Source organism: Centropristis striata, chromosome 16 (genome assembly GCF_030273125.1).
Source record: "Centropristis striata isolate RG_2023a ecotype Rhode Island chromosome 16, C.striata_1.0, whole genome shotgun sequence".
In the NCBI taxonomy this organism is placed as follows: domain Eukaryota; kingdom Metazoa; phylum Chordata; class Actinopteri; order Perciformes; family Serranidae; genus Centropristis; species Centropristis striata.
Window position 1 is genome coordinate 24,424,085 of NC_081532.1, and position 14,271 is coordinate 24,438,355.

At 37.5% G+C, this 14,271-nt stretch overlaps 1 protein-coding gene across 1 annotated transcript in view; it reads right to left on the reverse strand.

The window, feature by feature from the left end:
• The window catches only part of gabrb1 (gamma-aminobutyric acid type A receptor subunit beta1), a 150,785-nt gene extending 139,695 nt beyond the window's left edge, over positions 1-11,090 (reverse strand). The window contains exons 1-3 of the mRNA XM_059352919.1: positions 10,301-11,090; positions 10,121-10,212; positions 9,971-10,038 (exon numbers count right to left, since the gene is read on the reverse strand). Of these exons, the coding sequence (XP_059208902.1) occupies positions 9,971-10,038; positions 10,121-10,212; positions 10,301-10,380 (240 nt within the window). The 5' untranslated portion in view covers positions 10,381-11,090. The remainder of the gene's footprint in view (positions 1-9,970; positions 10,039-10,120; positions 10,213-10,300) is intronic.
• Between the last annotated feature and the right edge of the window lie 3,181 nt (positions 11,091-14,271).

Sequence of the window (14,271 nt, forward strand, 5' to 3'; positions counted from 1 at the left end):
ATGGTTTAACAGTTTTTCTCCCTAAAATCTACAGACATTTTTTACGGTATGTAAGTGTTCAGTTGGGCTGCAATCTGGTGAGAGTTTCACATCATTCTCAAGCCAATCAAACCATCCAGAGCCCTCATAGCCAGAGTTATGATCACTCCCATCAGCAGACATGTTTCATCACAGGACAAAGGGGATCACTCTGCAGTGACCTTCACTCTGAGGGGCAGAGTGGAGCCTAACCAGGCCAGCCATGATCTTCTGTTTATCTCACATGTTGCACTAAAGCACAAGCATCACAGTCACCAAATGTGCACTGCCGACCCTGTTCACTGATGTCTTTCCCATTGATCTAAATGCAGATGTCACTTTAGTCACTTTAGTCCCTGTTCCAACTGAAGCACACTGACGCAGTGGAGCTCTTTGTGACTGGAGCTCCTCCATCAGTGCCCCAACAATGAACTCTCTCTCAAAGTCGCTTAGATCTTCTCCTCTTGTCATCTTGACACAAAATCAGAATCAACTAAGCCTGCTGAGCATATTATATATTATATCAAAGATGATGCCACAGAGCATGATTGGATGTCAGTTGCTTACTTGAACTATACAGTGAACCTGTTTATCATTCCTTATGTTTCTCCACCTATTTATTCAGGTTTTTCCTTTTACTTGTCATCCGTGAGGATGTTAAAATATGGGCTTAAATTTGTCTCATTAATACCTGTAAACACAGAGGGTGATCTACAAATAGTCCTTGATTTGCACACGTGTTGTTTTATCCACAAATACACATTTCTAATTTGTAACTTTGAACCCTCAGAACCAATCAACCAGGATTTATGGATGAGGAATATGTTTTTAGACGACGTATTTTCACCGAAGGACAGAGAGATTTGTGGCCATCTGGAGATAATAACAATAATAATACTAATTGATTGTGATGATGATATAAGAAATCATGACTGTTTGTGTCTTATATTACTTTATGTGCCGTTGAGTACCCTGAAAAGTGCAATATAGATCAAATGTTTTATTATTATTTATTATTATTATTATTATGATTATGATTATTATTTATTACAGTAGGCTAATGGGAACTATTTCTTCTAATGGTCATATCATGTTTGCATCTTGCTAATGGGCATGTATTAGTATTATGCATAGGATTTTTATTCAGTCAAATGTAACATTTGCTGAGTTTGTTGATTTAAAAACAAAAAACTTTATTGAAGGTTTGGACAAATAAACTCAATTTCTCATGAAAGCCACGGGTATAAGCTCTCAAATACTTTTTGAATTTCATTTCTATCTGCTACAGAGGCTGAAAAATCTGCTAAAGCTGTTACTTTAGGGTTCTTTTTTTTACCTCACTGAGCATTGTGCTTGGCTGGGGGCCACATCTGGGGAGAATAACCACAGTCTGACAACTGTGGACTGGAGCCTCTAGGCCACGGACTGCCCAAGTGTCCAAAGGAGATCTTTGAGGATACTTTGTATCTTCTAGTCTTACACACATCAACCATTCTTGATTGGAGGTCTTCAGAGACCTTTTTTGTGAGACATAGTTCACATCAGCAGAAGCTTCTTGTGAATAGCAATCTTAAAAATTGTAAGTGTTTTCTGTTGGTCAAAGTATTTCTACACCTCACTCAAATCCCATTTCATTGATTGGACTCCAGGTTTACTAACCCCTGACCAATTAGCTCCTAATGTAGTCATTAGCCATGGTTCACTTGTTTCCAACCAGCATCATGAATGTTTCATGGAGGTGTTCAATGAAGACATGCAATATTACTATTGTTCGTGTGGTATTAGTGTGTTTTTCTATACTTGAGACTCAGATTCAAATCTAATCACATTTTATGACAATTGAATGCAGAAAACTAGGTCATTTCACAGGGTTTACATATGTATTGTAAAGACTGCAGTAAGCTGCCTGAAGCACATCACCATTTATAGAACAACAATAATGAACCGACAGCTGGAAACGAAGCATCCAGAACATCAGGGAACACACAGCAATTACTTTTACATACATTAATCTCATTATTTGAGAGATTATTTGAAAATCTGGAAAAGCAATAGGTCCCCTTTGAAATACATTTTTACTTTTACACCTCCCTGAGGCCACACTTTTAAATCTTAAAGTGAAATCTAAACTAAACTACTTTAGCTTGGCTCCTGCTCCAGCAGCATCTTGTGCCAGGGTTTCCATCAAACTGAGGAATAACAAGTTCTGCCCATCACTCTTTTCACTGAGGAGCATAACCAGGCAGGGCACCACCACCATGGTAACACAGTCCAATCAGATCTGGCAACTGGGCACCACCCATTTCTAATCCGTACATTGAAAGCCCCAAGTCATTGGTGGCTGGTGCACTCTTCAGGGGGAGGTCACCAAAAGATTAAGAAAACAAGGGCTGAGGTATCACACCAATGCTCATGCTCAAGTAAGGTAAATTAAGGTACTCAATCTATGAAAATTCTTCAGAATAATTATCCCTTAAATTACAATAAGTGGCCCAAGATAGTGTCACAATCCAAAAAACTGAATTGACAAACTTAATACAATATGTTGATGGATAGTCAGCATTACAATATCTCAATGTACACAATATAATGTCATAACAATAATGATTATAATCATGTATACAAACTTTTTTTTATTTTTTCAATGTATATGTTCATTTGATAAGGAAAAATGCAAATTAACAGCACCAGTAGGGCTGGGCGATATGGACCAAAAGTCATATCCCGATATATTTAGGCTAAATATTGATATACGATACATATCCCGACATTTTTATCGCAAAGTGAGAGTAAATGTTCAGTCAAAGTCAAAGCCAAAGTAGTTTTATTGAAACTGTTTATTTAAGTGAACATAAATACTGTATAACAACAGGAGTACCTGTTTAAAAAGCCAAAGCTCCATAAAGTGCACATTTAAATAAAATAAAAAAAACTTAAATAAAAGCCTATTAAAGCCTATTAAATAAAATAGGCCAATCTTTTTCTGAAATAAATATATTTATATGAGAGAATAAAAAACAACATTACAAAAGAAGTAAATATGACAAACCCTAGTAAGGGCAGCATTTATATATAAAGAAAGAAAAAAAGTGAACTATATCAATATATGCAATATGGTCTAATTCCATATCATTTTTAAAAATATATTGATTTATTGATTTATCGATGTATCGCCCAGCCCTAGGTGTGCTGTTTCAAAATGTCCAAGTGGTTTTAGAAAATTATATAATAAATGGATGTTAGCCAAAATAAGAACAATGTATGTAACAATGCTCTAATTCCATATCACACTTAAAAATATGTCATATATATCATATATCATACAGCATTACGAGGATTAAAAACACTGATGCAGTGTTGGTCACCTCTGTAGCTAACCTCTGAAGTTCTTTCACTCTTATTTTCTCTTGTCATTTTCTTTTCTCAAAGGCAAAGCAAAATGTTCTTTCAACATTCTAGCTAGCTAAACACTCCTCCAGTTCTACCCTCAACAACTCATTCTGCTATAGCTTACAGGAGATGGACCAAGAACCACTCAGTTTGTGGTTTGTGGTGTGTAAATCAACAACATTCAGATTATACTGTTGGAACGCTGGAACCATGTGTCCAAACAAGCTCCTAACTCTTGGACTGAATAAGAGTCAATTGGCAAATATTCTTGTGTCCAAATATGCAACCATCTTTAGAATTTAGACAGCTTACAACATGTTTAATCTACAAATGCAGATAGGACATTTTAGCCATTAACTATATTATAGATACTTGCTATTTTGTTATTTTATTGGTTATAATTAAATGAATGAAATACATTGATTCTTCATTCTACTCCTGGAAACATATCTGTATCTACTGAAGGCGAATGCACCAAACTCTGAATTACTAGAAATAAATAACACTGTGTTATGTAGCCTGAATACAATACTATTCACAGGTCTGTCCGTAAATTACTGAATATTTAAATTACACTATAAAAATTACAGTACATTTCTTTAAATAAAAGTGCTGCAATCACATATTTTTTCTTCCAGATTCCATTTAAATAATCAGTATAACAAGTGTTATGACAGATTTCACTGTAAATGTACATCTAGGGTTTACCGCGTAATATAAATTACCATTTGTATGAAGCACTTTTCAAGCAAGAAACACAAAGTGCTTCGACAAAACAAAGATCTGTGAACAGACCAGCATCAAAGGAATAATAATCTAAGTCAAAATTCCAGTCTTTTATTTCTGGAGGCCCCTAAGGGTCAGGTGTGTGTTTGTCCTGTGGGCTAACTAGCCTTACTCATTTTTAATCTACAAATGCAGAAAGGACATTTTAGCCACTAACTATATTATACACTGTAATAAATTATTCTGTAGTCATTTCATTTTACTTAACATATTTGATAAAATGTATTAAATATAAATGCGTCCGTGATTTTGAGGCAGTTGTTTAAGTAACTTTAACTCTTAATCTGGCACTCATTGAAATACTTGCAAATTCCAAATTTCAACCCTGGAGAATATTGGAGGATATTACATACTGCCAGAATGTGTGAAAAAACAACAACATATGGACCAGGGGGAGGGGGGTAATATTTTGAGAAATACATTTTTGAGATTAAAGTGGCAAACCTACAACAAAAAAATGCGCAGATTTATGAGATTTAAAGTGGTGAATCTGCAAGAAAAAAGTTGCTTTTCCCCCCACTTTTTTCTCGTAAATCTGTGACTTTTTTTCTTGTAGATTTGCCACTTTAATCTAGTAAATTTGCAACTCTTTTTTCGAAAATATTGACATAATGACCTCACAGAGAGACACGTGGACCCCATTTTGGATATCCGCTGAAGTTATTAAAAACGGTTCTTCACCCGATAAAGGGTTAATATAAACATTTTTGAGATAGAATCTGCTTATTTTGACCACATTAAATATAATCTTTATGTGTATGTAATTCTAAATCAAGAGAATTTTGAATGAAGCCAACACAATAGAATTAGTCCGTTTTTGTTATTAACTCAACTTGTAACTTAGTTAGATTTAATTAATAATATTGCGTGCAATCTGTTGCCTCAATTTTATTGCGTAGCTATTGTTTATCTTATTTTACAGTGTACCTTGCTCTTTAGAAATAATACATTTTTTTTTTTAAGTGAGCATCCTTGCATTGCATTGCTCAGCTCCAAGTCAAGCTGCTAAGTAATGCATAACCTAGGCTGACAATGGCAGCACATCATTATCTGCACAAACATTATAACTTATAAGTGAAGAACCACGATCCAACTGGTCTCAATATACAGACCCAGGCCCCAACTCATGAGAAAAATAATACACTGCAGTTTACTACAGTTACTACTGCACACTAACGTTATTCCAGCACTGAATGTGAGTTATAGAAGCCGTACATGATTTAGTGTCGAGCCGAGGCCAGCAGCATAAAGGAGATCAGATTACAGACTGGAGGGAAGAGGAGCACAGCACACGTTGTGTATGTGTGCTAGAAAGTTCACCTGTTTCTGGGGTGAATAGATGACACATGACCATGTCTGTCTAAAAGCAAACTAAAACTGGAGGGGTAGGTGCCTTGCCCAAGGGCACTTCAGTCCTTGAATGGTAAATGGACTGCACTTATATAGCACTTTTATCCAAAGCGCTTTACACTACACTGCCCTACAAAGTCTAACTGCAGTAACTACACAAAGGGTCAAACTGAGAAAAACTGCTTTAAAGTGATCTAATGTTTTTTAACTGGCCAGCCAAAGGAATTATAGATAGGTCACCTATTTCTACATGTATTGATGATGTAATTTTAGTCTTAATATACTTTTATCTCACTTTTTCACTTAATCACTATCTTGATAATAATTTCCCTATCAAATAAACTTATAATTCCTATTATTCTTGCCATCACTATTCAACACAATGAAGAAATACAAGGCTGAGCTGTATCACAGTCACAGTTTATCTTTGGTTTTGAGTAGGATTTTGAAGTTGTTGCAATTTTTGTGCTGTATTACTTTTCTCTGAAATAAAGCAAATTTGAAATCTTAAACTTTGTCACAAGATAAAACAGACATCAAGGAGTTCATTTTTAGTTATAACTCAATTTCGACCAAGAATGTAGTTACTGCAGTTAGACTTTGTGGGGCAGTACATACTGCGCTCATTCACACGTTCACACACACACATTCATGCTGGTGTTAGAGGCTACCAGGGCACACTGGTGCCTCCAGTCACCATTGGGAATTCATTCTCACACCGATGACCCGCAGCATCGGGAGAAATTTGGGGTTCAGTATCTTGCTCAAGGACACTTCAACATGTAGCTGCCATGGTCAGGGATCGAACCACCTTCCGATTGGTGGGTGACCGCTCTACCAACTGAGCCACAGCCGCCCATCCTTGACCTGTCAGTCATTGGATTCAAACTGGAAACCCTCCATTTCCCCTATTCCTAAACTCTAGGCCACGGACTGCCCAAGTGTCCAAATGACTTCTTCTTCTGTTTATTGTTGGTTGGCAAACAAGCTTAGAGGTGCATTACTGCAGTTGTCAGTCTCATTATGTTCCACTCTGAAGTGGCTGCTGAGTCAAGTAGAAAGCCCTAGTGGTTAAAATCAGTATGCTCTCCCTGTGTTAGCTAAACATTTTACCAACTCAGACCAAGTAATAAGTTAAATAATCAAATGTTAACCCCCTAGAAGTGATGACAGTTGACCCAGTGGCTGCAGTGGCTCGTTGCTTCAGTCACTGTGTGAAGGGCTATAACTGATGAATCAGCTACCTGTTATTAACCCAGTACTACCTGCTCCCTCTCTTTGACTTGATACATTCCAAGTAGCAATGGACACTGGACAGCATAATTGTTTGTTTAGGATAAACAAGGGTTATAGTTTTAAATTAAAATATATTAAGAGATGTAATAAAAATATTTTGGATAAATGCCCAGCCAAGCACTTTTATTTGGAACTGAAAGATATTTGCAGTGTTTGTGGGATTGTTTTAGGCCATTGATTGAAATAATTAAATGCAGTGGCATTTACACAAATATAATGTACATGCATAGATTGTTCTTATTTTGGCTAACATCCATTTATTATATAATTTTCTAAAACCACTTGGACATTTTGAAACAGCACAACTAGGGCTGGGCGATATATCGATATAAAAGAAATATTGATATATTTTTAAATGTGAAATGGAATTAGACCATATCGCATATATCTATAGAGTTAAATTTTTTTCTTTCTTTATATATAAATACTGTTATTTTTGTAATGTTTGTTATTCTTTTCCCATATACATATATTTATTTCTGAAAAAGATTGGCTTATTTTATTTCATAGGCTATTTTTACTTAAGATATATTTTTTTTAATTAAATGTGCACTTTATGGAGCTTTGTTTTTTTTGTTTTTTTTTAAAAAAGCTACTCCTGTTGTTATACAGCATTTATGTTCACTTAAATAAACGGTTTTAATAAAACTACTTGTGACATGTCATATTTGACTTTGACTGAACATTTGCTCTCACTTTGCGATAAAAATATCAGGAGCCTAAATATATCGGGATATGACTTTTGCTCCATATCACCCAGCCCTAGCATACATTGTTCTTATTTTGGCTAACATCCATTTATCAAATACTTTTCTAAAACCACTCGGACATTTTGAAACAGCACAATCCAGCAAACTCTGCTGCTGAAGAAAGGAGTATAGCATCTTCTGCTCCTCCAACACTGCCTGCAGCACATTGGTTGCATACTTATGTATTACAATTAATATATTTTATTTCTGAATAAGGTCTGTCGTTGCCTTCAGGCACACTAATTAAACCAGCAGCTCCATGTTGACCCGCTACAGTAGCTCCATCATGTACAGCCAGAGCACAGTGTGCAACAAGTGAGGCTGCTCATTGGCTGCAGAGGTCCCTCTGAGTTCAAAGAGGATTTTATTTCTTTAAAATGAGATGAAGGAAGATGTTGCCACCAACACCAACACATCTTTCATAAGAAATTAATAAATGCGGAAAAATAAATATAAGATGGCAGATAAATTGTGAGAAAACAGTTCCCTATATAATTTTGTACAATATACACTGTGTCTAAAAACAAGATAAAAACACTAAATCTGAGGGAAATTATGGACAGATAATTTCACTGGACAAGATTTCTTAAATTAAGATTATTAAATCTAGAAATAAGCATGTTGAACACTTAAAATAAGAAATTAACTCTTAAAACAAGATAAATTATCTAACACTTCTAAATCTAAAGTTTTTTTTATCTTGGTAAAAAACAAATAATTTGCAGTGCACTCTGCTCAGGCCAGTTAATTCTTATTTTAAGTGTTCAACATGCTTGTTTCTAGATTTAATAATCTTAATTTAAGAAATCTTGTCAAGTGAAATTATCTGTCCATGCATCAAGATCATTTCCCTCAGATTTACTGTTTTATCTGGTTTTAGAGAATCCTTTTTTGCAGTGTGTACTTCAACTGTTTATATCAAGCTCCTGCAAAAATACAACAATCTCTGGTGCAATATAAGTGATCACTTCAACAGTGAGATAAAGGAGATAGGGCTGCATGTAAAGCAACATTATCAGAATGTGTTAACAGACACCTCACACAGCTGCATCTGCTATACAACACTGACACCTTGACAGCGCTGCATTCTACACTGTATTAAGTGGTCAAATCATATTATGCAGACACTGCTTTACTGGGCCTCCTTCCTCCTGTTGACTCACTGACAGCCGTTATGTAATTACTGCACTGAGACAAAAAAAGACAAAACATGCACAAAGATGTCTCATATACTTCTGTCTCCCCCCTTTAATCCATTTCCTCCCGCTTCTTTAACACCGGGCTCACGCCGGGCTGCAGATCCGTGAGTGGAATCACTGAACAGTCTCTCTCTCTCGTCTCTCTCTCTCTCTCTCTCTCTCTCACACACACACACACCCTTGTATTTCTATCTTTATGAGGGCCCTCATTGGAGTAGTGAACTCCCCATCCCCTTAACCTAACCTTAACTATCACAACTAAATGCCCAACCCTAACTCTAACATAAACCTAATTGTAACCTTAACCCTAAAAAAAGTCTGAACTCTCAAACAAGCCTTTAAAGAAGTGAAGACCGGCAAAAATGTCCTCACTCTGTTGGTTAAAAATGTGTTCCGGTCCTCAGTATGTAGGAAATACAGGAACACACACACACACACACACACACACACACACACACACACACACACACACACACACACACACACACACACATTTGAAATATTTATTCATGCCCACATAAAAAAGTACAATTATTATTGTAGAAGGGACATAAATCCTGCCAGTGCAGTCAGTTGACAATAGGAGTTGGTCAGTAACAAGGTGCCTGGGCGGCTGAACACAATAATAATAATAATAATAATAATAATAATTATTATTATTATTATTATTATTATTATTATTATCATATATGATGAGCTACAGGTCAGATAAAAAACAGACATCTTTCAAGGATACAGAAAACAACGTCTCCTCCAGACAGAGTGATTTCCAATAATAGCCTAACCTTAAAACAAAGTCTGAACTCTCAAACAAGCCTTTGAAGAAGTGAGGACCAGCTGAAATGTCCTCACTTTGCAAAAATGTCCTCACTCTGTTGGTTAAAAATGTGTTCCGGTTCTCACTATGTAGGAAACACAAGCAGACACACACTCTCACACACACACACACACACACACACACACACACACACCTCATTCTGCATGTCTGTCGCCGGTTGTGACACCGTGGGGAAGTACTTGATGCATACGGATCGGCTTTGACAAATTGCAGATCTCTCCATGGTGCTGAAGCAGGGAGGGGGGGGGGCGCTGCACCAAGTAAAGAGGCTAACCGGACTGACTGACAGTGGGTTTGTGGGGTTTGTGGGAGAGTGAACACACAGTGAAAACAGCAGAACTTACCATGTTGACTTCAGACACCATGTCGATGCTGGCGATGTCTATGCTCATGCCAACATCCACCGGGGCGCCTGAAACACATGAGAGCGGACTGTTAGTGCGCATGAAGCATCACGGTAGTCCGGTTCGGTGGCACACTGCTGGATCTTTTACCTCCAAAATCAGGCCGTAGACGGATGTCATAGCCCTTCAGCAGCTTGTCCACAGTGGCTTTCACATATGACATGTTGCTAGGCTCGTTGGCGCTGAGGAGAGAAAACATTGCGATTGAGAAAAAAGGGAAATGTGAAATCTGGGGCCTGTGTGGAATAAAAGCTGGCATATGGAGCTCACCTTTGCGCCCCGCAGACTACAGTAGCCAGCAGAGACAAGCAGCAGAGCCCCCAGCATCCGCGGTCCAGAGTAGTCCACATCACTGCCAATGACTTTGACACAAGATCTCAGGGATGCAACTTAGGCTGCAAAATTATTCCAAGAGCAACGCATGCGCGTCGTTTTATCAACATCCAAGCGTCAGCGGCAAGGTGAGATCAAAACGAGTTTAGCTTAAAATGTTGAAAAAAAAAAATGAACAACCAGCCTATAGGTGTGGAGGAGACTCGGGTTGGAGAGAGGAGGCTGGCGCATAAAGCGGCGCATAGGACGACATTCTTCCTCCAGCAGCACGCAGCAGGGTCCGGAGCAGATCTGCGGCAAGACCGTCTTCCCGCTGCCGCTCAATTTGAAGACGTTAAATAAAGAGCACCGAGCGCTGCTCCCCGGTCACGTTCAGCCGGAGAGAGAGAGAGAGAGAGAGCGAAAGAGAGAGAGAGAGAGAGAGAGAGAGAGAGAGAGAGAGAGAGAGAGAGAGAGAGAGAGCAGCTTCACTTCTCACTATCACAGAAACATGGATTTGGACTCCGTGAAATATGCAGAGTTGGAGAGCATCACTAAGGAGATCAGGATGAAGGCGAACATGAAGGCCGGTACAGCATCATCATCATCATCTTCAACATCATCAACAACAACAAGAGAAGAGGATCGAGGATGAAGAGCAGGACAAGAGGAGGATGTAACTGCTGTTCAAGAAGACGAAACTGCGACACATGACAGTGTTCAGGAAGAGAGAGAGAGAGAGAGAGAGAGAGAGAGAGAGAGAGAGAGAGAGATAGAGAGAGGTGCGCATTTTCTGGGCTTCGCCAGCCAATAGCTCACACTCAGCCCTCTTCACGGGCTGCATATAGTTTAATTAATTGTTTAAAATTCCAGAAAATGCATTAAAAAGGGGGCCGCGCGGCTAACTGGTGAGAGGATAAGATCCGCTGCAGGGAGCTGAACCAGCTCCTGCTCCACTGCAGGGCGTGAAGAGGATGAAGAAGAGCTGCTCTGCATTGAACCCGTCATAACACTGGCGGCAGAATGATTTTTAAAAATATATATAATGTGTTTTATTGGAAATCAGTATTCATAAGCATCAATACAAGACATACGTTATTCCACAGCTTGTTTCCACATTTTTGTTTTTAAAACGGTACATTAGAACAAAGAACCACAAAAAAGACAACCCCCAAAACAAAAATATACAATAAAATACATAGTATTATAATAATATAAATGGAGGTAAAAGAGCAGAGAAACAGAAACATAAACAATACTCAGTTGGGGTCCAGAGAGGCGAGCGGACTCACATATGTGATGAGATGTTGCCATCTGTTAGCCAAAGTTTTAGCTTCACCAAAATTATTTTTATAAGTTCTTCAAACACACAAAACTGTTCCCTCAAATTTATTCACATCCAGTGTTATTAATAGTAACTGCATTACTGTCCCCTGTAGTTATTGGTGAAGTGCAGTAAATTTAAGCTTAAAAACATCTCTTCATACCACTCTGAAATTAATTAATTTTTATTTGACTTTAAAGAATGTAATCTAGTATTTAAAACCGCAAACTATTGGGGTCAAGAAATACATGTCAAAGTGAAGTTACTGCAGTCTGCTTTGGTTTTGAGTTGGAATTTGTTGTTACTGCAATTTTTATACCATTATTTCTCTGAAATAAAGCAAAATTGAAATATAAAACTTTGTCACAAGATAAAACAATCATCAACTAGTTCATTTTTGGTTATAACTCAATTTCGACCAAAAATTTAGTGACTGCAGTTAGACTTTGTAGGGCATAGGAGCCTTTTACAATCAGATAAGCAGTCAGTTCTATGTCAGTCCAATTCTGCCATGCCAACTTCACCAAATCCAGGAGAAAAGTTATGTTTTTCCCCTGGTTGACTTGTTTACGCTGAATTTAGAAAGTCGGCTTCATGGGAAGTTTGACCTGCTCTGGATTTACGTCAGTTTACCGAAACAATATTTTCTGTTTTTCTTGCTTGTCATGCTGTCTCTCTGGAGTCTCTCCAAGGCAAGAATTTTAATTGATGCTAGTGTTTATATTTTTATCTTACATAATCTTGTTTTAACTTGTGTGTTTTGTGTCTTGAAGTCAAAAATCAAATGCTTGTGTGTAACAGAGTCAAAAATGTACTTTAATTTTAAATTTTGTAATTGTGAAATTAAGCTTTTATTTAATTATTATGTTGTGTATTTGTGAATTTTATCCTAATTTTATGTTTTAATTTACCATTATTTCCTTATTATTCCTTATTTCCTTCATTTTGTTTCCCTGAAATGTCCTTTTTGGACTTGGTCTTTCCTGTGCCTCCTTGGCTTCCGTACCCTCTCCCGTCCATCCCTCAGCGCTATTTCCACTGATGAAGGTAAGTTGTGTAGGAAGTTGCTGCTGCTATATGTTCGTGTTTTCACTGTAAATTAAGTTGTTTATGTTAAGTTAACATTGTTAACCCGTCATATATATTATATACTGTGGATATATTGTAATGTCACACAGATGTTTTGGGCGGTTCAACTGTTAATATTATTTAGCAGAAGTTTTTATTTAGTTCTTTTGGCGCCATTTTTACTACGGCAGGTCGTCTGGTCATGTGACTCACATACATTGCTGCTTTTAGTTGAATGCTGTTATTTTTGTATATGTTTAGGGAGGAAAGGTGCAGTGCAAACCAGAGGCAGCTCAGTGTGTCTTAACTGTCCTCTGCAGGTATGTGTTTTTCTTTTGTTAGATGTCATTTTCGTTGTCTCTGTTTGTTTATCAAGATTTAATGCACTATATTATTTTGACCAGTAGGTGGCATTGTTTTTCATTGTGTACATAAGGTTTTCATGTTTTAATTTAGTGTTCAGTGTTAATTTAGATAACTTTGTTTTCAATCATTAAAATGCACAGTGCTCTTTACACTGATGAGGGAATAAACAGTAAAAAGTGATTCCTGAGTCCAGCTGTGTTTATGCCCGACCCACATCCGTTACATGTGCTCACATTTCTTCTTCTTGGACACAGACATTTTGCCAGCATTCAAATATGTCCTGCGCCAAATCAATGCACTCAAATCTAAAGTCTGCTCTCTCAAAACTTATGTGCATGCACTCAGAACAAGCACTTCCTCTTAGGCTGAGCTAACTGCTCAGACTGAAGATGTCCCTCCTTGTGCTTAAAATAGTGTATTTCACCAGTCAATAGGAAGACAGCTAGAGTGAGGACCAGTCAAATAATGGATGCTGTGTATTGGGTGGGTTCCTTTGCCCTTTTTGAGCAAACCTTAGTGGTGGGTATCGTCTGTTTGTAAAACTGCCTCTCTCCTAAAATACACCTATTTACCATATTAGCCAGCTATTTGAATCGTCACCTATTTAAGATGTCAGCATATTTATGTATAATTTATCTTAAGTAATCCTAAAAAGAGTTATCATAGTCCTATCATAGGAAATTGCCATCTAATGCATTTTATTCCATGGGACGCCGGTTCGCATCCCGGCCTCCACACTCTGCTGCATGTCATATTATGACCCATAAAAGATAGCATCCATTATTTGATTGGTCCACACTCTAGCTGTCTCCCTATTGGCTGGTGAAACACACTATTTTAAGCGCAAGGAGGGACATCTTCAGTCTGAGCAGATACCTCATTTGAGAGGACCGAGAGGATAAAAACTAAAAGATTAAGAGACAACAGGACAGGATAAAAACTAAAAGACAACAGGGCAGGATAAAAACTAAAAGATTAAGAGACAACAGGACAGGATAAGAACTAAAAGACTAAAAGACAACAGGACAGGATAAAAACTAAAAGCCTAAGAGACAACAGGATAAGAACTAAAAGACTAAAAGACAACAGGACAGGATAAAAACTAAAAGATTAAGAGACAACAGGATGAAAACTAAAACACTAAAAGACAACAGGACAGGATAAAAACTAA